Below are 26883 nucleotides of genomic sequence, written 5' to 3' on the forward strand. Positions count from 1 at the left end.
ACAACACGCCGGCGACAGGTGAGTATAGACTTCCCCCCCAGAGCCTCAGTTTGCGAGTTTTTTGACTTGCAAGCAGGCTCGTACCCCAAATTATTGCTTGTAAACCAGAGCAAAAATTTGGGAGAGAGCCTGCTCGCAAGTCAAAAAACTCGCAAGCTAAGGCACTCTTAAGCCGAGGTACCACTGTATATTAATCTTTGACTGTAATTTAGTTGCTATCTGGAGCCCATATAGGCATTATATGCTAAAAATAAATTACTGGACGCCGTGCACTCACCTCTTTACTCCGCTCATCAAGAATTTCCACGAACTTTGCAGGAAACCAACCTAAAATATTTAATATAGTCTTTTAAAAATGTATATAAAACAATAATAATCCTAAAATTATGGATGGCAATAACGTATCTAACAAATTTAAAAAAAAACAAGACAGTATATCCTAGTACAGCACAAATGTATTATATCCTTGCTCTACAAACATGTCATATTTCACGTCGGCCGGTTTCAGGTGAGTGTATTGTAAGATGTCCATAATATGGAAGGGTTACAGATAACATTGCATCATCTGTCATCAGCATTTCATTGTTATTTGATCTCTACTTGCTGCCATTGGTTTTATTTTCTACAAAGATCTGGCAAAGAGAAAGTAAATGGATGTACAGACTGATAACGGTGCAGCCGGAGGGGGTAAATGAAACATTGTCATTTGTATTCTTTTTGTAAATCATTACTCCCTTTTAGTCCACTGATGTATCTATAGAAGAAACTGACTTACATGTGTGTTTATTAATGACTTAATCTATTTTGAAGCAATTATTGAATTTGGGAGGGGGGCAGGGGCTTCTCGATGATGGCTGAAGTGATTAATGCATTTCTCTACCTTAGCTATACAATGTTAGATCTGGGGAATTGGGATGTATTCCAGCTGTGATATAGAACAGGAGTAGGGCAGATGATGGATGTAACGGATGAATTTATATTGGGTCTTGTTTTTCCTCTAATCCAGCACCAAGTATGTAAACCCAAAAAATTCCATTTCCAATAGGTCTTCAGAGCAGCAATGCACCATGTTAAAATCCAGATTTCAGAGCAATAGTTAATAAGACATTGATTATACATCAGAAAGTATTATAGGCTTGAATACATGCTTACCGCGGAGTCCATTTAATTCTCCAACCCAACAGTGTTCATCCTTCTGTGATATGATCTAAAAAAATTAAAAAAAATAACTCACTGACTTTATCCTAAACATTACATAAAATTACATGTGGTCCCTCATCTACGTTGTGTTTATACCGTGATGATGTCATTCTTGCGGAAGCCAAGCTCATCATCGTCATGACGCTCAAAATCTAGAAGCGCCTTTGCTCTACGGCGTCTGCTTCGTGAACATGACACGTAATTCTCGTGGTCTCTCTGATGACTCTCCATACTGTAATCAGGTGTCAGTTCCTGAAATGGTATCGACTGATTAACGATGATGTTGTACTAACATATTTGTAAATCTGACATCCATGACCCATGCTTCACTACAATACACAAAGTTGTACATTATTCTTTTGTTTAAAATGATGTTTGTAAGAGTTTCCTCCCTTATATCATATCAGTATAATAAGCAGTAACTTATTACCACTAATACAGTATTGGTGTGATATAATGATGGACAGTAAAAGTTTGTTTTGTTTTTTTTTGTTGACAATATTAGAAATAAGTCCCAAAACTATCTTACTCAAAGAGGAACTATCTTAGGAACACTGGGCATCCTAGACACTCTCCCATAAAAATAAGCACACCCCGTTTAAATCCGCCAATCTCAAGCATGGTAACTTTGTCTAATGCAAGTACAAAGAAATACTGGCGAGTCAATTCTTCCACTGTATTCTATGGACTGGTGAATCTGTAAATCAGACTGAGCAAGTCACTCCAGAGTTTTGGGTGTCCCATCATGTGACCATTAATGCATGTAAATATTTTTTTTAGATTTAAAGGGGTTTTCTGAGACTTCCTTAGGATAGGTAGTAAATATATCAGATAAGTGGGGGACCCCCATTGATCAGCTGTTTGAAGAGACCAGTCTGCTTGAGCCATTGCTGCAGAGTCTTCTTCAGCTTGTGCTGCGACATCCACGCTCACATGGCCTTTCTGCAGCTCAGTCTTATTCAAGTGAATAAGTTGCAATACCAGAACAGATGCAACAAAATGTTTGGCACCGGGCCTGGTATACAATGAGGAGACTGAAGCGATTGGCCGAACACTGTGGCCCCTTTAAATAATTGATTTGCAGCGGTGTTAGGATCGGTGGGAGTCCCGCTCTCAAGGATAGCTCACGAATATCAAAGTCCAGGATTAGTTTTTAGAAAAAGCTGTGTATCTCTGTAAATACATTATATTACTTACCTAGTCCTGATCCTGACTTTACAGCCTGTATTACAAGCTAGAGCTGCAGTCACTATTCTGAAGGCAGTAGTGTGGAAAACTCACATGATGTTGTGATGTCTGAACAGATCACTATGGTGGTCTGCATGACGGGAATTTTTATCTTTACACCAGGCCCTTTATAGTTATGGGCCCATTTACATGGGACGATTATCGCTCAAAATTCATTTGAACAAAATTGAGCCATAATCGTTCAGTTTAAATGCAAAAAAGTAGTTTCCCATTCATTATCGCTGACATTCAGTCAGCAAAAAACACCCTCCTTTTCGCGAGCTTGTCGTTCGGTGTAAAGGCTCCCTGCTCAGCACTTCACATAGAAGATAAGAACAGAGTAAGAAGCCAGCGAGAAACCCACAATCCAGCGGTGAAGTCTGTCAATCTAACCGTTCTGCAAGAGATCTAACGTCCCTAGTGTTGAGGTCAGCTCTTGTGCAGTCGTTTAGACAACTGGTGTCTTGTGTAAAAAGGACATTATTCAATGTAGAAGAAGCTATCTTTCACACTGCATTATAAGAGATGAGTTAGGGCTCGTTCACACTGCTGCTATTTCTTTCCATTGTTTAGCTCAATCATAGAACCCAAACAATGGTAAAACCAGAACTGCTGGATTCAGCATATGCAGGACGTACCCCCCCCAAATGATTATAATAGGGTCCATCCAGCTTCTGTTACGCCTTCCTGCATTTTCTCTGATGAAATAGTGCTACATGCAGCTCTGAATTTTAACGGAAATTTACAAAGCTGGCTCCAAATGATAAAGTCAACGCAGATGTGACTGAGTCCTTAAGCTGCTATTGGTGTGCCTGATGACTAACTCGCACAGATTAATTCTATAGCTAAACCGTTCATTGGGGTGGAAAAATGAATGTTCACTTTGTCAATAAAGCTCTAAATTTTAGATATTAATTTAGGTTAACTTAATAGCAATAACTGACAAGTTATTTAATGCATTGTATCAACCTCATCAGCAGGAAGACATAACAAGACTTACAATATTACAGTTTTTAGGGTCAGAGCATTGGAAGTGACGAGCAACTTGCAAGATGGCCTCTCTCAGATCTGCCACCAGAGCGGTCTGCTTGATGTTCTTGGCTTTTAGGGCCTCAAAGTCATCATCACCTGGGAAAAAATATATGACCTATTTATGCATTGAATCATCATACTCTTTGTTCTGTAATCAAAAGGGATTGGAGACAAATACCAGTATACATTCTGTGCATTTACAATGACGTAAACTGGCAGATTACAACCACAGCATACAAGCCATTGCAATACTGTAGGATTAGAACTGGGAAGATTTTTGTATTTACTGTAAAATTTCTCTCTGGTCTCGTTCTTTGGGGAACGCAGCCTAAGACTGAGTATAGCTACTGCCACTAGGAGGTGCACACTAAACAGAAAAGTGTTAGCTCCTCTTACTAGCTAAACCCCTCCTGCAGTCACCAAGCTAACCAGTTTGTATGCAAGCAGTATGAGCAGCCCAGCAGGATACAAAAAATTAACAGTCAATATAATAAATATGTCAAAAAATTATTAAAAATTGAAACTCACTGTAGCACCATGTGCAACTGCAAAGAGAATGCTCCAACGAGGAGGAGAATATGTGAAAATAGTAACCCAATGGGTGGGTACTGAGTCTCCCAATGAACAAGACGAGAAAGATTTTACATTCAAGTACAAAAATTTAGTTTTCTCATCTCTATCATTGGGGGACACAGCTGAAAACCAAGGGATGTTCCAAAGCAGTACCTTGGGGGCTGGGAAAATATGAAACGACGCATGAGGTCAATTTATAGCGGTTGGTAAAACTCTTGTACTGAGAGAGGTGTCTGCAGAAGCAAAAGTATGCACCCAGTAAAACTTTGAAAAGATGAGCAAAGAGGCCCATGTTGCAGTCTCACGCACCTGCACAGCGGAAGCCCTGTAGCATACCGCCCACAAGGCATCCACTGCCTGAGTTGAAAGCGACGCAATGCGTAATGGAAGCGTTTTGCCCTTGGTACGGTATGCCTCTACCACCGCTGATTGGATTCAGCGAGAGATGACCACCTTGGAAGCCGCAAAGCCACATATTGGGCCATCAGGGTTCATGAACAGAATCAAAGCATCTGGAAGAGTTGGTTTGAGAGAGATATGTCTGCAAGGCTTGTTCTAGATCTAGTTTGTAAAAAGTGTGTTCTCTCAGATGAACAGCGAAGGGACAAAATGAAGGCAGAATGAGGTCTTCATTGATGTGAAATGCTTAAACCACCTTAGGTAGAAAGAAGAAAACAGGTCGCAGGATGACCTTGTGCAGATGAAAGATGGTAAATGGAGGCTGCGAGCTCTGAAACCCGGTGGATAGAGGTGTGACTGTTACCAAAAAGGCCACCTTCCAGGCCAACAGGCGAACTGAAACTTTACCTAACGGCCTGAGGGATGAGATTGTAGTACATCCAGTACAAAATTAAGGCCCAAGGTAGGAAAGGTATGGAGGGCGGCATGAGCAACCCCCTGTAGAAAAGTATGGATAGCCAACTTTGAGGCCAGCGGATGTTGGAAAAGTATGGTTAGTGTAGATACCTGACCCTTTAAGGTACTAAGACTCAATTCCATATCCAAGCCCTCCTGTAGGAAACACAGGAGGTGGAATAAACAAACACATAGGATGGAAGTTGCGTTGTTCAAACCAGTGAAATAACATTTTTCCAAAAACGCAATGATAAACCTCTGGGGCGATGAGAATCATCGGAAGGCCTTGAAACTTTATCTTCTTGAGAAGTTGTGGGATTAGTGGGAAGTGAAAAAAGATATATGGGAACCAGAATTCTGTACATGGAATTAGTAGTGGATCCACTACTCAATTTTGGGGGCCATGAGACCTGGCCACAAAAATTGGCAGCTTGCAATTGATTCTGGACGCCATGTCGTCGACATCTGGTTCACCCCACTGTTAAGAAAATTGTAGATCAATATATCAGTTAATTGGTTTTGATATTAGATTGTAGATTAGAAAGATATAGCATCTTGCTAGTATAAGTAGTAAAGGGGTTAAATGTAACCATTTCTATATACCAGTGAGTGTATAGGACAGAGATAAGAAAGTCCTGTAGACCCCTCCCCCCCCTTGCATTTCTTCCTCATGAAATAATAACGGTTTCTTTGTTATAGTTACACCTTAAAAGGTGTGAACGTATGTTAAACATTTTAGTTATAGCCCATCATGTATTCCTATTATTTTTGGAGGTATATACTTTTCCCGTGATGTCATTTATGATATATAGACAACATGCAACTTTGAATACATTAGAAATCATTTGATACCGCAACAAGGCTGGTGTGATTTGTATTTCTTCTAGGGGCCCATGCTTCTATACGGGATCTGAGATTGTCTTCTCCTTCATAAACATAACAAATTCTTACCACACCCACCTTCGACAAAGTGCTCGAAAGACTTCAGGCTGTAGTTCCCATTCTCCCAAGTCAATTGTCTCTTTGCCGAGGAAGGTGGCTATCCAGTTGTCTATTCTCAGTATGTGGACTACCGAGAGCGCTGGAATGAGATATTCAGCCCAAGTCAAGATCTTTACTGCTTCCTCAATGACTTTGATGCTCCGAGTCCTGCCTTCATGATTTATGTAAGCGATGGCTGTTCTGTTGTCGGTATGAAACCAAACTGGTAGCCCTGTCAGCGGGATTACAAAGTGATGAAGGGACAGGATAATGGCCCAAAGTTCCACCACATTTATTGGTAGTGTAGATGGCATCCATAGTGAGTACTTGCCATTAGAGGGTCAGAAAGGAGTGCCTCAGATAGATCTGTGGGGACTCCAGCCACCAAAGCAGGGAGTGCTGAGTCTGCAGATGTATTCAAATCTTTTGATCTCCAAGGGACCATCCTCTCAGAGCGTGTAATTGGCCGAAAGGAATCGCCTCAAAAGGACGAGACCATCAACCCAAGCACTCTCATGCAGCGATGAAAGGTCACAGGAATCGAAGTTTGTAGAAAGCGCACGTGTTTCTGGAGGAGAAGTAGTTTTGGCATCGGCTGTAGTACATGGGCTTGTGCCGTGTTGAAGGAGAGACCCAGAAAATTCAGCTGTTGCAACGGTGTGAAGGAAGACTTGGGATGGTTGATCATCCTTCTGAAACTAGACAGTGTATCCAGAGTGATGTGGAGACTCTCCACACTGGCCGACAGGGTTGGGGCTTTTACCAGGATATCATCGAAAAATGGAATGGCCACTATCCCCTTAGAGTGGAAGATAGCCATTAGTGACCCTAGAACATTCGTGAAGACTCAGAGGGCCATGGTCAACCCGAATGGAAGGGCCTTGAATTAATAGTAATTTGAATGAATGACCAAGTGGAGAAAGGCACAGAGTGCAGTGTTTGGTGGAGAACAGAGGAAATCCTGCCTTACATTGTTTTGTGCCTGCCGGAGCTGAATCTGTAGTGCTGTCTGGCGAAGCAGTAGCAAGGAAGGGAGGAGAAAACGCAGCTGTCAGAGATGTCAACCATGGGCCGATTAAGGCCCAACCTCCCACCCCTGTCTGAGGGAAAAGGCATTGCAGGACACAAGCAGCTGTGGCCCTGTGCAAAGATCCAACACCAAAAGGCAGCTTAGAAAGTACCACCCCTGCAAACTGCAGGTGGCTGGTACAAATTCCTCATGGCTGCAACTGACCAGAGGAGACCCCTGAAAAGGTAAACCTTAGAGGTCCTTGTTCAGGTATGCTGATGCATATGATAGTCCTGCAGCTTTTGTCCCTATTTGTTCTCTTAGTAAGAGGACGGGGACTGTAGTGGTCAGGAAAGGGAAGGAGAGCGAATAATTACCTCTTTGCAGGGTTGATACCCCTTAGGAGAAGGAGGAAAATGGACTCTGTAGCTCCAGCAGTGTACACTCCTGTATTCGCCTGTCATTAAATAGGAAGGAGGTGCTCCAATAAAAAGACGCACATTATGGCTCGCAGGTAATGTCCAAGTTAATGCCTCCTTTTCTTTTGAGGTTAGGGCAGGCAACAGAAGGGTAAACTTTACTCTGTTCATCCTCCTCGGTGGGGTAATAGAGAATCCTGTGCCCTGTATTCCCTGAATTCAAGAGGTTTTTGAAGACCGTTGATAAAAATGCCTGTCTCCTACGGACACCAAGCTAAAACTGGTTGGCTTGGTGCCTGCAGAAGGAAAATGGCAAGTAGAAGGAGCCAACGCTTACATCCGCCTCCTAATGCCAGTAGCTAAACCCACCGCCTTCAACTGTGTCCTCCTACGATACGGACGAGAAAGACTACTTTTTTTTGTCCAGAAACTATGCCACTCTGTGGAAGGTATTATAGTGCTACCGATTTCTGTAAATTTGGGTGCAGTTGCAATGTCAGCCACAGCATAAGGACAAAATTGGCAGAGTTGCTGGAAAAAAAACACTTTAAATACAGTTTCCTCCACAAGAATAAAAATGGGTATACAACATATAATTATGTTAGAAGTTAGAGAGATAACCGTAGCTTGTTAACATTTTCTTTTCACTTAAGGAGTATAGTTTTAATTAACTTTTCAACAACTAGCAACCAACTTTCTTAGCATGTTTTCTTAGTTTCATATTTCTGTTTCTTTAGTGTGTGACTTGAGATTAGTCACTTTAGATTCAGGGACTTTATTATATTTATTTAGTGCTTATTTAAATTTTCACTTGCATATATTACTTTTATCTAACCTATCTGTACGATCCCCATTTGGAATGAGCTCCATGATTGACAATGAGGTCCAGTGCACATCTTGTGCCATGCATGCAATCCTTGAACAGCCGGGTGTATACTGCTGTATGAAATGTGAGCGTGTTGTGCATTTGGAAGCCCAGATCCTGGATGTAAATGTGCAGCTTGCAACACAGATTCATTGGCACCACAGAAACAAGTCTGCTGCTCACTGAGCAGGCACTCGTTGGGAAGAATGATCAGGCAGCTAGCTGAGTGACAGTTAGAAGGAAGAGTGCCAGGGCAGCTAGTCCTGAACTGGCATACCCAAACAGTTTTTCAAAGTTGGCAAATGAGTGTAATGCCATTACAGAGTGAGCACTGCTGCAGCACAACATGCCTTCGGACCACCAGTTGGATATCTACTCCAGCAAGAAGGGGAATAGGAGCGCAGGGCAGGCTTGACAGGTCCTGAGTAGGCGTCTCTACCATGGGGAAAGACAAGGAAATTTGTCACAAAGACCGGATTGTCGAACAGTGTGTTGTCTTCCAGGCACTTGAGCTTGACACATCACGGAGTGGGTTTATACGGACCTAGTGGTCATGATGCATATTGGAGTCTGAAAGGAATTTTCTTTCTCCCAAAATGAGGAAATTTGGCTTCTACCTCATTTAGAAAAAAAAAAAAAAAGCTCCTCTTTGGAGAGGGAGATACAGCATCTAAAGTGGGCAGGAAGGAGTTCATTGTATATACTACAGATCACACAGAAGGATGGAGATCAGAAGTTATCATCTAATATGAAATTCTAGCAGTAACCTGATTATGTATCAGTTTCTTTATAAAGAGGCTTTTAACAACCATAACTTTTTAGAAGTGTCCTTTGACAAACTTAGCAAAAAGTGTGCCCATGCTGGGACCCCTGAAAATCAGCACTAATAAGAGGTGAAACCAGGAGATAAGAATTACACACTCCCTATTCAAAACAATGTACAGTCTGTAATGGACAACAGGACAGGTCATCCAGAACAAGACACGCTTCTGTAACTGTTCTCCATCCAGGCAAACAGATGGGGATTCTGAACAGAATTCTCTAACAGAGTATATGAGAACAGGATTTCTAAACAAAAACCTTTTTAAATGTATAATACTAAGGCAGCATGAATATGTTAAATCACAGGTAAAATACCTACCAAATAAAAGTGTGGTAATCCCAGACTTCCTGCGCTGACTCTGCCTTCTCATAATCTGAAGACATACAGAAAAAAAAAAAAAGATTATTTTCTTAGTACTGTAATAGGCCAAAGTGGCTTATTGCCATATTTAGCTACTTATCACATATAGTCCAGGAGGATAAGGATACTGTATGTGTAACCAGCAGATCAACTAAATAAATGTCACAGCTGAACACAACATAGCACAAAGGGACGGAATAACAAGTTATATAAGGTTAACACTAAACAACGTGATACATTGTTTAAGAAAGTATGTGAAAGAAAAGACAACCCTCCTGGAGTCCCTTGTCCACACACCTCACAGTCCTCCTATACAAAATCCTGTGCATGAAGGACAGCCACCACCCCAGTCAGTGAAGGTGGTTGGGTGAATTTTCTGATTCAGAAACACTTGGTTAACCCATTTGTCAGACGCCAGAGTCCAGGAAGTCATTTCCTCAGGCTATGCCATAGGGTTTGTTAACTGTCCTCCGGACCATTTCTTGAGGTCCAGACTTCTGACATTCCCTTCATCGATCAACACTTTGGATCAGGCAATATGCGATCTGTTCGGCCAGAGAGTCATCATTCCAGTTCCTCCTGCAGAGCGTTTCACTGGGTTTTATTTCAGGGCTTTTGTGGTGCTGAAGAAGAACGAATCCGTCCGCCCCTTCTGGATTTGAAAAAAAGTGAATATATAAATTGTAAAAGTCGAGCATTTTCTCATGCAGTCGCTGCAGTCTGTCATTGTATCCATGGAATGAGGGGAATTCCTGTAGTTAATCGACATCAAAGACGCATACATCCATGTGCCCATCCACAAAGTGCATCAGTGTTTTCTCTGCTTTGCAATTCAATCGGAACACTACCAGTTTGTGGCTCTCCTGTTTGGATCGGCAACGGTTTCCTGAAGGTTCACAAAAAATTCTGGCATCAGTGGTGGCTCTTCTCCACTCCAAGGGGATTGTGGCTGTCCCCTTTCTCAACAACATATTTCCCCTGTTCCCACTCATACCTAGACTCCTGAAAAAGAACAAACTGGAAGATCTTCTAGTGGTCCTTCTGGCTCTGGATTGGTCTCACAGAGCCTGGTACGTGGATCTCGTTGACCTACTCATCAACTCCCTGTGGCACCTACCCCTTCAAGACAATCTTCTCTTACAGTTGTGTTTCCCGGTCTTCAGTTGTGTTTCCCAATGAACGTGACGAGAATCATTTTATGGTAAGTCCAAAAAAAAAAAAAGCTTGCTTTAAATATATATTCTCCCATAGTAATTGTAACTTCGTATGTTATTAGCATTCTATGAAGAGTAAGTAGAATGTGTATATTGTACACCACCACCAGTGGTTGCTATGTTTGTTTTAAAAGTGTTTTTAGCTTATATGTAGTTTCTTAATAAAGATTTCTTGATTTTTATATTATTGTGCATGTTATTCAGTCAGCTTCTCTTGCACACACTCTCTCATTGTGTATGTTCATTGCTTAAGGCCCATTTAGATGGGACAAGTGTTAGGCAAATGATGCCCGACACTCGTCCCCGCACATACTAGCTCTCATGCACTTGCACAGGCGCTAGTATTGCTGTCTCATAGCGGGGCAGCAGGAGGAGATTTCTCTCCTTGTACTCCCCTGCCCCTCTCCATTGCCTTAAAATAGCGGCCGTTCAGTATTGAACGACTGCTATCTACACTGAGTGATCAGCGATCTGGTCATCATCCATCGTTTATGCAGTATAAACGATGGACGATGAGCAAATCGCTGAGTGTAAATAGCAGCCATTCAGTATTGAACAGCCGCTACGTTAGGTCAATGGAGAGGGGTGGAAGAGCACGAGGAGTGAAATCCCCTCCTGCTGCCCCTCTGTGAGACAGTGATACCAGTGCCCGTGAACAGGAGCTAGCATGTGGAGGGACGAGTACCGGGCATCGTTTGCCCGACACTCGTCCCATCTAAATGGGTCTTTAGTCCAGTGTGCAGAAGTTTATCATCATGAACTGTGTGGTGCCAGTCATTTTCTGTACATTGTTTTAAACGATACAGACAAGAACATGTATGTATATATCCCTATGGAGACAACAAATATATCTGTTCGTTAACAGTCCTAGACCATATTTTGCCTTCCACCAAACAGATAGCACCGTACATTTGTTTAGGAAGTGATCAATATTTTCTTATAGACATTTCCATTTCACAAAACCAGCATTTATAGGCTTTACCTAGCATCTCTAACCACAATATCCATAAAATCACTTCCCCTCACCTTAGAAAGGTTAGTGACAGCAGCAGTTGAATTAAGCAGCTGACCCTGGTCTGCAATGAGGTAAGCCAGATGTTTGCGTCTCTGAGCTTCAATCATAACTTCCGTGAGGGTTCCTGCAATCATCATGGCTTCCCGCAACAGAACATCTGCATCCTCAATATGAGTAGGAATATCCGACAGAGTGTTAAAGATAGCAGCAGAGTTTTCAGACTGGATGAGCTCTTCCTCCTTTAGGCAGGAAAAATATCAGGAAAAACCTGTTACAGCAATTCTACAAAGAGAGGCTAGTACCTGTATCTCATTTTCAAGAATGCTGGTTTATGCGGCTCTATGTCCAACATACAACTACTATCATAACATTAACTGTGCCCAGCATCAGGAATATGGTTTCTAATGCTACATGTACTTCCTTTACCATGGAGCAAATATCAGCCACTTCTGCATATCTAAGTAACTACATTACAACACAATGGATTCACAAAAAGGCGAATGGTTAGCAAAATATTTTTTCACAGACCAAACGTTACCTTAAGTTTTAGCATGCCTAGGGTGGTTTGGAACAGGACAAGAGAACCTTGGTAGAAGAAAACATCCCAGATCCGTAAGAGCAGTTTGATGTGCACTACACTGGCAAATGCAGTGAGGAACCAGTGCAAAGTGATGAGGGACAGCTCTGCAGATAGCAAGACATAAGAGACAAGAGAAGAGGTAATTCATGCACAATGGTAAGCAAATATCCAAATAATGCAGCAAGAACGTGTGCGACTTGGGCATCCATAAAAAAGTGCCTAAAATGGCCAAGCACCAGAAAAAAAAAACTATAGCGTAATCAATGCTAGCATTCCTTAGAATGCAGGATAATCCTGCTCGGTATTCATATTAGAACTGCGCATTAGAGTTAGCAAATAAAGAATCCATGTTATAGCACATACAGAAAGTCTCACCAATGTCATGTTCCTGTAGTAGCTTGTCCAGTCGTGGGAGGTATTGAACAATGAGGTGTCTTAGTACCCGCTGATCTGTTTGAACACCAATCAGGGTGGTGCTAAAATAAGAAGCTGGCACCAAGTCTTCTACGATAGCACTCATCATCCAGAAAGCATCTTCCTCCTCTAAGAAGAGCAGTAAGCATGCAGCCACCTGAAAACATGGAGATCGTCAAAGAGTGCACATCTCAGTTACAACAATGCATGCTATAAAATGCAACCAGTCATGTGAAACTTACCATGCCTGTGCCTTGACAATACCCAATGTCTGGGTATAACCATGCCAAGCCACGTAGCAATCTTCTGAGACGAGGCACACCCACACTTTGCAGATTGGAGAAACAAGCATTGCTGGGCATAGTGCGAAGCAAATCCTTTTCGATCTGAATACAAGGCAAGAACATTTATATCTCAGCTGGGTCAATGAATTGCAGTCAGGATGCCAGACAACACATTTGTATAATACTGGCATGTACGCATATTAAATAGGTTCTCCAGTAGCGTCAAATACACCACTTTCACAGAACAATTATTTTTTGCAATGCTGATGGCAGATATATACATGAATATGTACTGTAGGTGTCTGTGCAAATGTCTTTTTACTGTACTGAAAACTGTATATAGTAATCTCCTATGTTGGGAGGCAACAGAAAGACACATAGAAGCAGTGGGAGTGAATAAAGAAACATATGGGATAAGGCAGTTGCCAGCCAAGGACATCCATGAATACTGCTCTTTCATACCTTACAATAGTATTCAGTTACATGTACTGAAGCCGCACAATTTAAGAACTGCAGTGCAGTGTCAACACCAAATACAGAAGGGAAGGAAAAAACACAACTGTTCTAAGAAAATATTCCTATAGTTCTCTCTATGGAGAGCTACATTGCAGTATCATACATCAAAACTGAGCAACTAAGCAGTATCCAGTTCTCAATAGGTACATATTTTGCCATTGTATGAAGGCCAGAAAAACATTGTCAACATGGGAAGTATGAACAAGCCCCAAGTAACAGGAGGTGAAAATGTCATATCTGGTTGTGTAAACGTGGATCAATGCCTTCTGTACCTGTTTAGCAGCTAGAGTCTCATCGTTGGAGCTGTTCCGAACGATATCTCGGTACGTCATCTCTGAATTCCTCTTCTTCTGTAAGGCACCTGAGAGTCGCATCCAAAGCTGGAGAATAACAAGAGTTCCATGTTTGCAGTACTTTACACAACCACTGGAAATAACTGAATTGTAAACTGAGAGAATAGAGATTGCTAATTATTCCAGAAAAAGCTTCTGAAGTCTGGTTATAAAGCCAGGGAAAGTGGGAAGGCATTTAAAATGAATGGAAGTGTGAACAACTGCCACTCTTAATTGCATCTGGTCCAATGCCACAGAGCCAGCGGTTGTGGTGATCTCCGGTCGCTCAGCTGCTGCCTTATGCAGGATGGAGAACTCTGACAGGCACCTATTACAGGGGAGGACACTATATGGAGGTACACTCTGTGTAAGGAAGACCTGTCAGGCACAGTAATATTCATTGTTTAACCCCATAGTGACAGCCAATATGCCCATTTACTGACTTCCCTAATGGACTTCTGCTCTAACCACCAGGAGCGGGAAAACCGCAGATCCTGAGAGCTAACCCCTTATATACCACAATCAATGGCAACTTCAGCATGTACGCCCGAGGAACACGGGCTCCTTTTATCACCCATTGGCACCCCACAGTACGATTGCAAGGTAGTTACGAGTTTCTTTGGCAGCCAGAAGCCTGACAAAGACCTCCATGTCTGCCGTGTAACTTAATGTATTAGGCCCACCTCCTGCAGAAGCTAATAGACCGCTATCATAAGGCTTAGTAGAATGCACTACATAAGCAGAATTCTAGAGTGGTAGAAAGATAAAATGCCAATTTTTCCCCCAAAAAAATCAGCACATAATAGTATTACTGTGTTTGTAATTACCCAGTAAATGAAAATATTTCATTATTTATTATGCAAGGTGAACACTGTAAAAAATGTTTTTAAAACATCATTTAAAAATCTATATAAACTTGGTATAACAGTAATCATGTTGACCCAGATAAGAAAGTCATCATTTTTCACTCCAATCTGCACATACAGCTATTTGCTTTTGCTCTTGCAATGCAAAAAATGAAAATCGCTTCGTCCTTAAAGGGGTTATCCAGGAAGCACGCTCCAGGATACAGCTGGGTCAGAGTGGAAGTGCTGTTCCGACCCCTGTGTAGTGGCTGGCGCTCGTTAATGAAAGCGCAGCTTTCATTAAAATCAATGGGAGCTGCACTTGCAATAATGAGCACCAGCCACTACACAGGGGTTGGAGCAGCGCTTCCGCTCTGACCCAGATGTATCCTGGCGGGTGCTTCCTGGATAACCCCTTTAAAGCAAACAAATAGGCTTGTTACTAAGGGGGTTAAAAGAGATTAATCCTTTTGGTGTAAAATATCTTTATATAGATTACCTGTGGTCTCATGCTGTGGGGGATTCCAGCTAACACGAGGGAGCGCAACTTGTCAGAATGGGGGAGAGTTACATCAATCTTATCCCACGTGAGGTCTCCTACATCATGGTTGTGAGTGAATTCTAGATGGGCCTGCCACTTTAACCTTTGCTGGGGATCTTCTGTGAGCGGAATTCCCAATAACTTACTTGAATTTGGTTCTGCACCATCTGCAACATATGAAGAGTATAAAGTAATGCAAAGTTAACAGGTAACACAAAAAGAATCCTAATCCCACACTGCATAGAAAGTTCCATGACATTACTTAATACCCAGGATTCTCACCTTCTTTATCTACTCGAAATCCAAACTCATCATAGCGAAACTCTGGCTGATCTACAGTCTGCTCCTTCTGGGGAGAAGAAAAAAAATTCATAGCAAACACTTGAACAGAAAATGCTTTAGAACAAGAATGTATAAACAACTGTAAATTTTTAAAAATATCCTCTGATAATTCAGAAATTCTGACAATCTGGCATGTTCCATAATAGATCGGATCCATGGCAATCTTGAATTTAACCCCTTCACGTCGCACATACCTTGTGCATTTAGCACGTATATAGTTGCCTACAATGTGTGCGGAGCAGGTTCAGGAGCTGAAACCACTCCATACATAATGGATATCGTCTGTCTTTGACAGCAGACTCTCACCGGCAACAGCTGCATTTAAATGTCCCAATTGGGATATAAATGTCCCAAATGGCCCCCCTGCAATATGATCGTGGGTTTGCCATCCAGGTGTCATGGCAGCCTGGGAACTTCTGAAGGTTCCCAGAGCTGCCATGACTGTTTACTTATTAAAGAACTGCCTGTGTCTTTAATAGGCAGGCTGTTAAAATATAGTATAATGCAATATACAGCATAAGTGATCAGAAAAATCGCAAGTTCAACTCCCCTATGGGGACTAAGGCCCAATTCCCACGAACGGATTTCCGCCACGTATCACGCAGCGGAAATCCAGGGCGTTGCCCCGCAGCTATTAGGTTCTATTGAACCTAATAGCGCAATGCTCACCGTGGAATTCCGCCCCGTGAAATCACCCGCGGCATGTTCTATTTGCCGTGGGCGTATGCGCGGACGGCTTCCATTGCAGTCAATGAAAGCTGTCCGCCACGCTATCTTCCGCTGTAGCACAGCGGTAGATAGCATGAAAACGTTTTCCCGTCCACCGACGCCCGGGTCACGTGACATGGACGGCGGGTTCACGCGCTGTACTGTGCATACGAGCCGCCACGGGATGCAGGACATCGGGCAGCAGATCCGGAGGAGAGTATGGGGTCTCTAGGGTAGGGGGGCGCGATGGACTCCGCTGCGGAATTCCGCTTGCGAAGCCTGTCATAGCCGTGGGCACTAGGCCTAATAAAAAAAATTTATAATTAAATAAAAGATCCTTATTTTATCTTCATGTAAAGATAAAAAAAAAGTAAAACAAAAACACCCTTTCCAACTGCATGCAGTAAATTGGTATCCCTACATCCATAACTATCCAGTTTATTAAAATATCCCATTATTAATCCTGCATAATTAACTCAGTCAGAAGAATGTGTCGCCCAGCACAAACAGCAACCACCAACCCTGGCAAACAACTGCTGAAATGCGTTGGGTTGTAACCCTTTCACTGCTGGAAAGGTGGAGTGCTCCTCACACAGCAGTGAAGACAATTTGGATGTCAGGATAATTCAGTGTAAACATTCCATGGCCGACTGAGACCTGTAGTACATATAGCAGGGCTGGGAGGGCACATTACACACCGAGTCTACCGAGAGATTTTCAATAGGTGACAGCTCAGGGGCCTTCTGTAGTGACAGGAAGAAGGCAGCACATTGTTTATCGTGTGCAAGTTCATGTTAGTAGTGGGAGGGCCCTGCAATTACGATCCCTGCAACTCCTATTCCTACTTCACTGCTCAGGGAGGGTGTCGCAACATGTCTGTACACTTAGACATTGGCATTGCCTCAGATTGTCTGGGGGCCCCCTTGGGGTGGAACCCCTGAGCAGAGGCCCAGCTTGACCCCCACCCATACCCAGTCTTGACCACTACATGTGGGTGGAATTTTCAAAACTCCATGCATGTGTACGGCACTGGATCCCCACTAAAAATCTGCAACAAATCTCTGATATCTAAGGAAATTTGTCATCGGGTTCATGCTGACACCAGCTGACTATCAGAGCTGATGTATTAATTTGTTATTTTCTTTTTCTAACATCAGTTCACCATCAGGACTGATGTCTGTATCTGCTTATACGACATTCATTGCCTAATAATGTTTGAATGTGCATCTTAGGTTTATTCCCCCGCCTCCATCTGCCTTGTCCGATATATATACAGGGCGATTGTGCCTCAGGTGTATATTAGCAACTCCAGGGTGTCAATGGAGAGGATTGGGTCTCAGCCCTGTGTCTTTTTAAAGACATGTTAGGAGGCCTCCGTTTTCCATAGAAGTTACCCAACTGTGGGTTAACACGACTAAGGTTTGGCTCCGCCTGAAACCAAGTACTACATCATTAACTACCAAGAGCGGTTCTGTGATATTTTCACATTAAGCTGCTGATGTTCTGTCCGTATGGCCAAAGAAACGCTTCAAGCATAAGCCATATCTGTGGATTTTATAATTGGATTATTAAGAGCTCTGTCATTTTTAAGAGCGCATCCCAATATCATACTTTGGAGCATTAAAGGCCTTTTTGAGCATCCAATATATCTACATACTGTTGGAACATCAATCCAATAGTTTTGTAGCATACTGTTCAATCTGTACCTCTCTGTGGGCCTGGTTTAACAGTCGGCGGTATCTCACTCAGGTCCTTTGCTGGACACCGCTAAGGCCTCCTTCCAACAGGCTTTTTTTTTTTTTTTTTTACAGAGTTTAGTTCTGCCTTTTCAGTGCTGCGGTCAACGCTGTACAAGGCTCCAATTCAAAGCTCAGTGCCGAGTCAACTTCAAAGTATGTTTATAATGAAATGCTGCAGCATTTCAGAATAAAACATCCACGGGGGTAATGTACATATCTATCTCGGGTTTATGCTGCTCGTGATTTGGTGACAAATTCCCTTTAACTCACCACAGCAGTCATCTGAAAATTGCTCTCCGATAGCAGAAATCAGATATAATTTTAACTTTAACCATGTGGACAGAGCACACCACAGCAAGTTTCCGTAACACAGCTCTGTATGCATATTGTGTAACTGCCTAATAATGCAAAATGTAGCCAAGTGGAGTTTTTGCTTCTACTTCATACTTACTTGAGTATATTTTGCAAGTATGTCCTGTGGCCACATGCTTGGTGTAAGGGCCGAGAAAGGACCACCTGGAGACGGGGTGTAACTCCCTAAAAATAGTTTGAATGCAAAAGAACATTAGCAGAAAACAGAGATTTTATTACAAAAACAGGTGTTAGAACAAATATACAAAGATACATCTAACATCAAGTAGGCAAACACTACATTTGGCCATTACACAAGTAATTTTGTACCAAATAGTACACATATTTCATGACGTTTCTACATTTCCTGAAGGGCATCCACTTCTAATTAGCTCAGAACTGGTTCTCTTGTTTTGTTCCATTTCCTCAATGAAAATCAATGTACTTTCATGGACTTCATTTATGTGTGCATAATACTCAGTTAAATTACGCCCATGTGAACTGGTGCTTATCTGAATCATTTCTTTCAGTGAAAGCCAACTACCTGATGTTACACAGTTCACTGTATTTCTTGTCTGGAACATTTGTCTACACTGATGGACAACGTGTGGTAGCTCCAATAAAGTGACCAACATATGGTGACCCCTGAGATAAGTGTTGAAGGCTATCTAGATGCAGAACCCCTTTTGTAGATAGTGTTTGGAGACTGCCTGAAACTATTCTTATGGGCCATTAACATGGGGCATTTATCACTCAAAAACCATTCAATCGAATGAATTTAAGTGATAATCGTCCTGTGTAAACACAAAAAAACCCAAAAACACTCACTATTCGTTCACAGGTTTTTAATTGCTGACTTCGGCCCAATGCACACGGGCGTATTTGCATTGCGGAATCCGAAGCAGGCATCCACCTCCAAATTCCGCAGCAAATACTGCCAATAAACATGCTATAGAAAAATCGCTTTTTTATGTCCGCAAGCGGAAACCAATTGTGATTTTCCGCTTGCGGAGGGAAAATTGCGGCGTGTTGTATTTCAGCGTGGATTCCACGCGGACGGCTTCCATTGAAGTGACTGTGGATGGGCCGCGGAATCCGCCTCATTGCAGCGTGGCATTATCTGTACTGCACGTGTGCCAGCCGAGACATCCTCATACAAATAAGAAGAAATCTGGACAGGTACACAGGGGTCACCGCTGAGCACCGGGTCAGATTTCGCTGCGGGATCCGACCCAGCCGTGTGCATTCGGCCTTTCAGTCAGCATAAAAAACACCATTGGATCACGGGCTTGTCATTCTGTATAAACGCCCCCGCTCAGTGCTTCAAATAGAAGGTGAAGCGCTGAGCAATAAGCCCACGATCCAGCGGTGAAGGCTGTCAGTGTAAATGCTCTGCACGAGTGCTAATAGCCTTAGAGGTGACATCAGCGCTCGTGCATTCGTTTACCCGACAGTCCGTGTAAAAGGGCCACTACACTGTTCAGTGTGTGGATAGTACATACATATGATGAAACAAACAGACTAAGCCATCTGAAACCGTTGTTTGCATGTTTAGGGTGTAGCTATCACTTTATATCTATTGCGCATAAAAACTAACAATCAGTGTGCCTCAATAGAACAGAGACTATACCTGAGCCACCCGTACCTGACATTGTGCCAGAGTAAATTCTGCAGGCACCGTATGTATTGTTGCCTCAGGAAATGTACAAGGATGCAGTCTTCAGAGGATTGTATTGAGCATAGGGAAGGGACTGGTGGTGATCACGAGGTGTGGATGTGGCATCGGGAGTTCATAGGAGGTGGAACTTTGGCAGCAGATGTTACCTGTAAAAACCAAAAACAAATGTGAGGGTTTAACAATTCCTGGCCAAGCCTGAGGTTGTGGTTTTGTTCTCATTCTATGCACCCTAAGGGCAAGCCCAATGCACACAAGCTTAGTGATGATTCACCGAGTCACTGCATGTCAAGTCTATACAAATGGCTTCATAAATAATACATACACTGTCCAGAATATAAAGTGTTACCAGACTAAAGGCCCTTTTATGTGGGCAGATTTCCAGCATATTAAAAGGAGCATAAACGGACTATATAGCATCTCGATCGGCGCTTGTCACTGCCATTTACACCCAGCAGATGACTGCTAGTATTGGGACGATCATTAAAACAATAGCTTGCTCCCATATAGCTGTCACTGATCAGCAGCTTTTCCCTGTTTACACAGAGAGGTGCGCTGCTGACGAGCGAGCATTTTATTTGCTCACGTAAATGATGCAATCAGGCATCAATGAAGCGTTTGTTGGCTGATTGCTGACATGTTTACATTGGCCATTGATTGGGAAATCGAAGGTGCATGCGCAATCATCGATCTGTGTAAAAAGGCCTTTAGGGACAAGATAATGTGTAATTGCTTATTAAAGGGATTTTCCAGCCAAAAATTATTAATCAATCACTGGGGACATGCCGCTCAAGATCATCGCCAATGAACTGATCGCCTGGCCCACTGTCATAGGGAACGGGAGCGCCCAGGCTAGCTTCAATCCCATTGAAATGATCAGGAGCTGAAGCAGATATTACACTTTCACGTCCGCCCCCAATGTCAGAGGCGGAAGTGCTGCAAGTGTAATAGCCAGCTTCAGCTCCTGATGAATGAAGCCAGCTAGGGCCCTTCCGCCAAACTCCATGACGACATCCGGCTGCACTGGCAGTGTTCCAGGTGATCAGCTCATCACCAAGGATCTCCAGCGGTGGGTCCCCAAGCAATTAACAATTGATGAGTTATCCCAAGAAAAAAAAAAAGCTTCCCCTCCTTTTTTAAATTCCTGACTGCATACACACCAGTTTGACTAGGAAAATGACAACACCAACCTATCAAAGTACCATGTCTGTGCTTTACCACAATGAATAACGGTATAACAGAGTTTCAAGAAAAGATGCTCCAAAATTGTTATTTCACTGCCAGGGTTTTGTTTTGTTTTTTTTAAAGATATTTTGCACCTCCCGCAGGCAGGACAAGTTTCACACTTTTGATATGCAGAGATAAATTCTAACCCCTTAGTTACCACCCATAGGTGTTTTCATGTCCTGGGTGTCTGGACTTTAATCTGCAGGGCTGTAAAAACACGCTTGCCCTGCAGACTAAAGCTGCGGGGTTTTGGAGCATGACCGTTCTCTGCTATCGGCCATCGGGGGCTATCTAATGGATAACGGCGATCGCAAAAAAGTTTTTTTTTTTAAAGTTAAATAAGTTTTAAGTTTCATCTTCTCTCATGGATCAGACCTATGAGGGGAACTGAAACTACTCCCCTTCATCCTCCGTGATGTCCCATGGCTTTTTGGTCCTGCAAGGACCTGACACCGTCTTCTGTGCGCATGCGCCAGACGTAAAAGGTCAGGCATATGCGCAGAAGCTCTGGAAGCCCGGGAAATTTAAAACCTCCTTGCTTCTGGGTCAAAAAGTTAGCCAAGAGCAGGGAGAGGTCAACGGGAGCTCGTTATGCGGCCCCTGGTCTCGCGAACGCCTTTAACTAACAGCGATCATGTAAAGAAAAAAAAAAATTTGAGAAAAAAAGTGTAAGAAGTTTTTTTTTCCCCATCTCCCATAATGGATCATAGATGAAATTACATACCTAAGGTGCCCTGGATCTATCTGAGGACCTTATCCCGGCTTCTGCACATGCGTCCATTGACAAAATGTTGAACACATGCGCAAAAGCCGAGGACTGCCAAACGTAGCACGTGATCGCAGTTATCCAGTGGATAATGGCGATCATGTAAAAGTAAAAAGTTTCACCTCCCATCATAGATCCAATCTGTGAGGGGAGGTGAAATTACTTACCTAAGGCCACCGGCGATGTCCCAGGATGGGATTTTTATCTGCGGACCTTTCCCCAGCTTTGGCATATGCGCCCGTTGGCAAAGTGGCGGACGAAAGCGCAGAATTGGGGAAGGCCTGGGAAATTTAAAATCTCCTTGCTACTGGCTACTAAAGGTGGCAGAGAGCCTGCAGCAGCGACCAAGGGCAGCGGTGAGCGGTCTCCGGTCACGTGATAGCTGTTATCCAATGGATAATAGCGATCACATAAAAGTTAAAAAAAAAGTTGAAGTTTATTCTCCCCTCTTCGATTCAATCAGTTAGAGGAGGCACCCAGACACCATCAACTTCCACAGACCTTCCCTGGCTTCTGCGCACACACCCACTGGCAAAATGACGGACACATGTGCAGGACCTAGGGGGGGGGGGGGGGGCCCTGGAAATTTTAAATCTCCTTGCTCTTGGCTACCAAAGGTAGACGAGAGCCTGGAGCAGTGACCGGCGGCCTCGATGAGCGGTTCTCGGTCACATGATAAAAAAGTACCAATCTAATTTAGGCCGGTCTCACATGACCGGGCAGGAATTGTGGATTACGCATGCGTTTGATCCGTGGGAGTACGCGGATCAATCAATCGCAATGGATTACACAATTCTGCTCACATTAGCGGGTCGGAATTATGTAATTCACTTGTAGAAAAAAAGAACGCAATGTTCTATTTTACCATAGATATCTGCGACAGAGCACAATGGGCTCTATGTTTGCGGATATACCCGCAGCCTATACGCAATTACACTGTGTATCGGCTGCGGGTACCCGCGTCAGCGCTAAGCGACTGCACAGGAAATAAACAAAGAAGGTGTACTGCGCATGACTGCCTGCGTGAGTACGCAGTTATGCACAGTACATCACACGGCCGTACACAGGGCCACGGCCGGGCTCACAGCTAAGAGCCGCTGCGGGCATTCGCAAGCGGATTCCACATCTGGCCCTGTGAGCCCGGCGTTATTCAGAGCCCTACCTGTAATACGTAGTTTACAAGAAGCCCGGGAACGCTCACCATCCGGCAGTTCCAGCAGCAGCTTGTTGAACGCCTTCTGTGTGTGACTGCCGCACCTCTGCAAGCTTACGAAGCCTCACAGAGCGCCACTTTTTACACCCCATCCCTGCAGCAGATGTCAAGAAATCCCCCCCCCCCCCCCCAAAAGTGTCGGGTTTGTAGCAAGCATGGGGACAGGAGGAATACCCGGTTTTATTGCCCTATGCGCCCATCCCAACCAGGCCTCTGTAATTATTCCTGTTTTCAGACATACCACACAGTTTACATTATTACTTTTATCTAAGATTTAGAGAATGCCAAAAAGAAGGGGATGGGGGGATAATTTTAGGGAGTCAATTTCTCTGCACAAGTGAGCATTAAGGCTAGAAATTTATTCAGTTGTGCCCTGAGATCCAAAGGGTGTTCCCTCCATTACAGGCCTAGCCATGTGTCCTGTAAGCAGACTGGGGCTACAATGGCTATGTTTCTGAACACAGGACAAAGAGGGGTATCCATTTTGGGGTGAAAGTCTTCATTCTTGTGTGTGCTGTACAAAAACAAAACTTTTCAAAGTGACACAATTGCCAAAAATTAAAATCGTAATTTTTTCCTTCTGCTTTGCTCAGATTCGTTCAAAAACTGGGGAGTCAAAATACACCTCTATATGAATTCGTGAAGGGGTTAAGTTTTCAAAATGGGGTCATTTGTGGGGGTTCTCCATTGTTTTGGCCGCTCAAGGGCTCTACAAGTGGGCAATGGGGCCTAAATCACCTTCAAGCAAAATGTCTGTTCTGAAAACCACCGGCTGCTCCTTTCAGTTGGTCCCAGTTATGCATATAGACAGAAGAGTAGGGCCAAAATGGGTGTGTTGTTGAACACAGGACAAATTTTAGGGAGCAAATCCTCATTTTCATGTGCACTATAGAAAAAAAAAAGTCTTTAAAATGACATATTTGCAAAAATATAAAATGTTATTGTTTCTCCTCTAAATTGCATTAACTCCTGAAAAGAAACTGTGGGGTCAAAATACTCCTGACCCCCCTCAGTGATTACATTTGTATTTCTGTGTATTTTTTAAAATGGGGTCATTTCAGGGGGTATCTAACCTTCTGACACCTATGAGCCTTTACAATCTTGACTTGGTGCAGGAAACCAAAATGTTCATGTTAAATTTGTACGTCTCCTAAATAATTTAAAAAAAAAAGTTTTTCCAATGTGCTTTCCAATCTTATTCTCTGGCCACTAGCAACATCATACCTGACCCCTAAAATGCCATTCCTTCTCTATGTAGTTAGTCCCATTACCTGCGCCATTTCACAATTTTCAGATTATTGAAAAATCACTTCTTCCTATGACTTCTAAACCAACTTCTCTGTTCTGTGAGCACATCTTCAGATCACATAAATGGCGCAAGGAGGTGAACATTACAACAGAATGCGGCTGCATAAGGGCCTTGCTCCATCGTGTGCAGTAAGAGCACTGAGTCTAGAATGGTTTCCGCTCCAGCTCAAAAATCCCCATCATCTGGGTTACAACAATGACATGAGGATAATCTAGTGTGTAGAAACATGGAGGACTGCTTATGTTGTCACTAAAAATGGCTCAAAGGTGTTCTGCCAACCTGTGCAATTCCTTTAAATATGTGAGGGTTGTGGTGAACCGCTAATTATGCCAAGTCCCACTCACGGCATACCTGGCAAACAGCTGATTTTGCTGGGATAACCGCATGTGGCGTCTGATACAGAAGATGAACGGACATCCTATAATACACGACAGGCCAATGTCCGAGTGGTTCTTTGTTCTAGCCATAGAGAGGGGAGCCAAACAGGGACAACCATATGTCCTAAGAGGACATCTGAAGAGGAGTTGCGAGGCCTGTGCAAGCCCTTTAAAAGTACGACCTGTGTTCTGTTCTGCTGCATACATGTGAATCTACCTTAAAGAAATTATCCGGTCCCTCTCCCCCAGTAGATCGAACATCAGGCATGGAGAGATGGGACAATTGCCAAAGCAACCATCCGATGCTCAGCTGGTATGATGCACATGTCCTAGTAACTAGAATGGATCATGTGCACAATCCTTACTAGGCAGGGACTGTTACTGCAGGCCGGGTGGGACAGTGTTTGCGGCATCTCCATACCCAATACAGAGGGGCTGCGGAACCGCTTTAAAGAGGTATTATACGATTGTGTCTGTTCCTGTTTTTTTTTTTTTAATAGGCTTTAGAAAGTATATCCGTTCGATATAAAATCCCGGATGCTGCTCAGTGAGCCACTAAGGTCACGGTGACATGGGAGCTGAGCAGCGAATAGCAGGCAGCATGTAAGGTTGAATGCGTGGAACTTGGCATGGAGACTTACGGCATCTGTGTGCCACCATCGGCAAGGCTTGCTAGAATATTCCTGTATATACACCGCTGGACCTCGATGTGCCACAATGTTGTCTCCATTGGATTCAAATGGAATCAAACAGAAAGTTCTCTGTGTGTCTCCTTATTAATTCGTCCCTGTAATTGCATTTGGACGGATGGACCTGCAACCTTCACCACATTTGCGGTTTCTCTGCTTCTGTAGCTGCTCTCAGCGGCAATATACGTTACAAAGAGTTAATTCGCAAGAGGATATTTTTTACTACATATTAGTTTGGTAGCCCCCTGCATACACCGCCAAGATGTCAGCAGCACCAAACATTCACACGGAAAGGGGACACAAGCAGCAACTACCAACATGACACAATCTTCACCTGAATTGTCATTATAGTAAAGATCCCCAACACTAAGGCCACCCGTTTTGCCGCGATTTTCCCACCATTTTGGACACAGGTTACTGCCTCCAACAGCGGGTTTCAGCACACCCCATCATTCTGATGGGTGATGTGGTGTGCTAAATGCGGCAGAAAGCGCTCGAAAATCGTGGCGAAAGAAAACGCCACGATCGAGCGCAGGTCTGCGAGGCCCCATTGAAATCAATGGCAGCCTTGTTCAAAATGCTGTGATAATCGCAGTAAAAAACGGATGTGTAAAAGTGGCCTTATGTCAGTTTGTCCAGATATCAGCAAATTCCACACGTGATCACATATTAACACTATATCCACGTCACGTATATCCCCCATTCTATAGGTATACACACAATGACAAGACGTTTGGCCTTTAATATTGGCTATTTCTACTGCAAAGAGTTAAGCATTATTCAGCTGTAAATGACAAAAAGGCATCTGGGAAGGGGTCAGACTGGTTTTTCTTGCTGGCCTGCCATCTCCTTGGAAACCTATCTGTAATGTACAGGAGGTGTGGGAGACATAAAGCAGAAGATAATCATTCCTCATTTATCTCCCAGTGCCTGCAGATCCACAGGCCTGTCTCTCCAGCTGCCATGTACGGAGCGTGCCAATTAGAGGACACTCAGGGCACAGAGCGTTGGCATTTACTGGCACAGCTATCTTCATGGAGATCAGCCAGAGCCTTCTATTGTGAGCTCAGCTATACAAAGCTTTTCTTATTTATTTAGGAGGTATTACAACAACACATTTCAGCCTTAAAGTGCACCGGCATCTGGAAGCTCCGCATGACGTGGGGGGGCAGACTAAACACAGACGGGTCGCTCCGGTTTGAGAGCTTTCTTTTTTACCAGCCCGAAATCAGACATCAAAATAGACTGCAAAGAGGGCATTGCCAAAGATTTTCATACAATTTTATATCCGTACTGGCACCCTTTTATACGGATCGTACAAAACAAAATAATTGTTCTTTGTTACCACGGCATAAAGCAGTTGTTCAGACGTTCCCTGCACTGGTACAGACCAATGATCAAG

General features: G+C 43.3%; 1 protein-coding gene across 4 annotated transcripts in view; it reads right to left on the minus strand.

Moving 5' to 3' along the window:
* Positions 1 to 26883, minus strand: part of SGSM3 (small G protein signaling modulator 3) — a 44332-nt gene that overhangs the window by 6557 nt on the left and 10892 nt on the right. For 3 of the 4 annotated variants that reach the window (XM_066596237.1, XM_066596238.1, XM_066596239.1), the window contains exons 2-15: positions 19856 to 20049; positions 18326 to 18411; positions 15368 to 15434; positions 15044 to 15252; positions 13640 to 13747; positions 12810 to 12953; positions 12529 to 12724; positions 12112 to 12257; positions 11585 to 11812; positions 9303 to 9357; positions 3428 to 3555; positions 1297 to 1452; positions 1153 to 1207; positions 278 to 327 (exon numbers count right to left, since the gene is read on the minus strand). In XM_066596237.1, coding sequence (XP_066452334.1) covers positions 278 to 327; positions 1153 to 1207; positions 1297 to 1452; positions 3428 to 3555; positions 9303 to 9357; positions 11585 to 11812; positions 12112 to 12257; positions 12529 to 12724; positions 12810 to 12953; positions 13640 to 13747; positions 15044 to 15252; positions 15368 to 15434; positions 18326 to 18411; positions 19856 to 19877 — 1650 coding nt within the window. In that variant the 5' untranslated portion in view covers positions 19878 to 20049. The remainder of the gene's footprint in view (positions 1 to 277; positions 328 to 1152; positions 1208 to 1296; positions 1453 to 3427; positions 3556 to 9302; positions 9358 to 11584; positions 11813 to 12111; positions 12258 to 12528; positions 12725 to 12809; positions 12954 to 13639; positions 13748 to 15043; positions 15253 to 15367; positions 15435 to 18325; positions 18412 to 19855; positions 20050 to 26883) is intronic. The other variant, XM_066596241.1, reaches the window with a different exon arrangement.

The sequence above is a fragment of the Eleutherodactylus coqui genome, chromosome 3 (assembly GCF_035609145.1).
Source record: "Eleutherodactylus coqui strain aEleCoq1 chromosome 3, aEleCoq1.hap1, whole genome shotgun sequence".
Taxonomy (NCBI): Eukaryota; Metazoa; Chordata; class Amphibia; order Anura; family Eleutherodactylidae; genus Eleutherodactylus; species Eleutherodactylus coqui.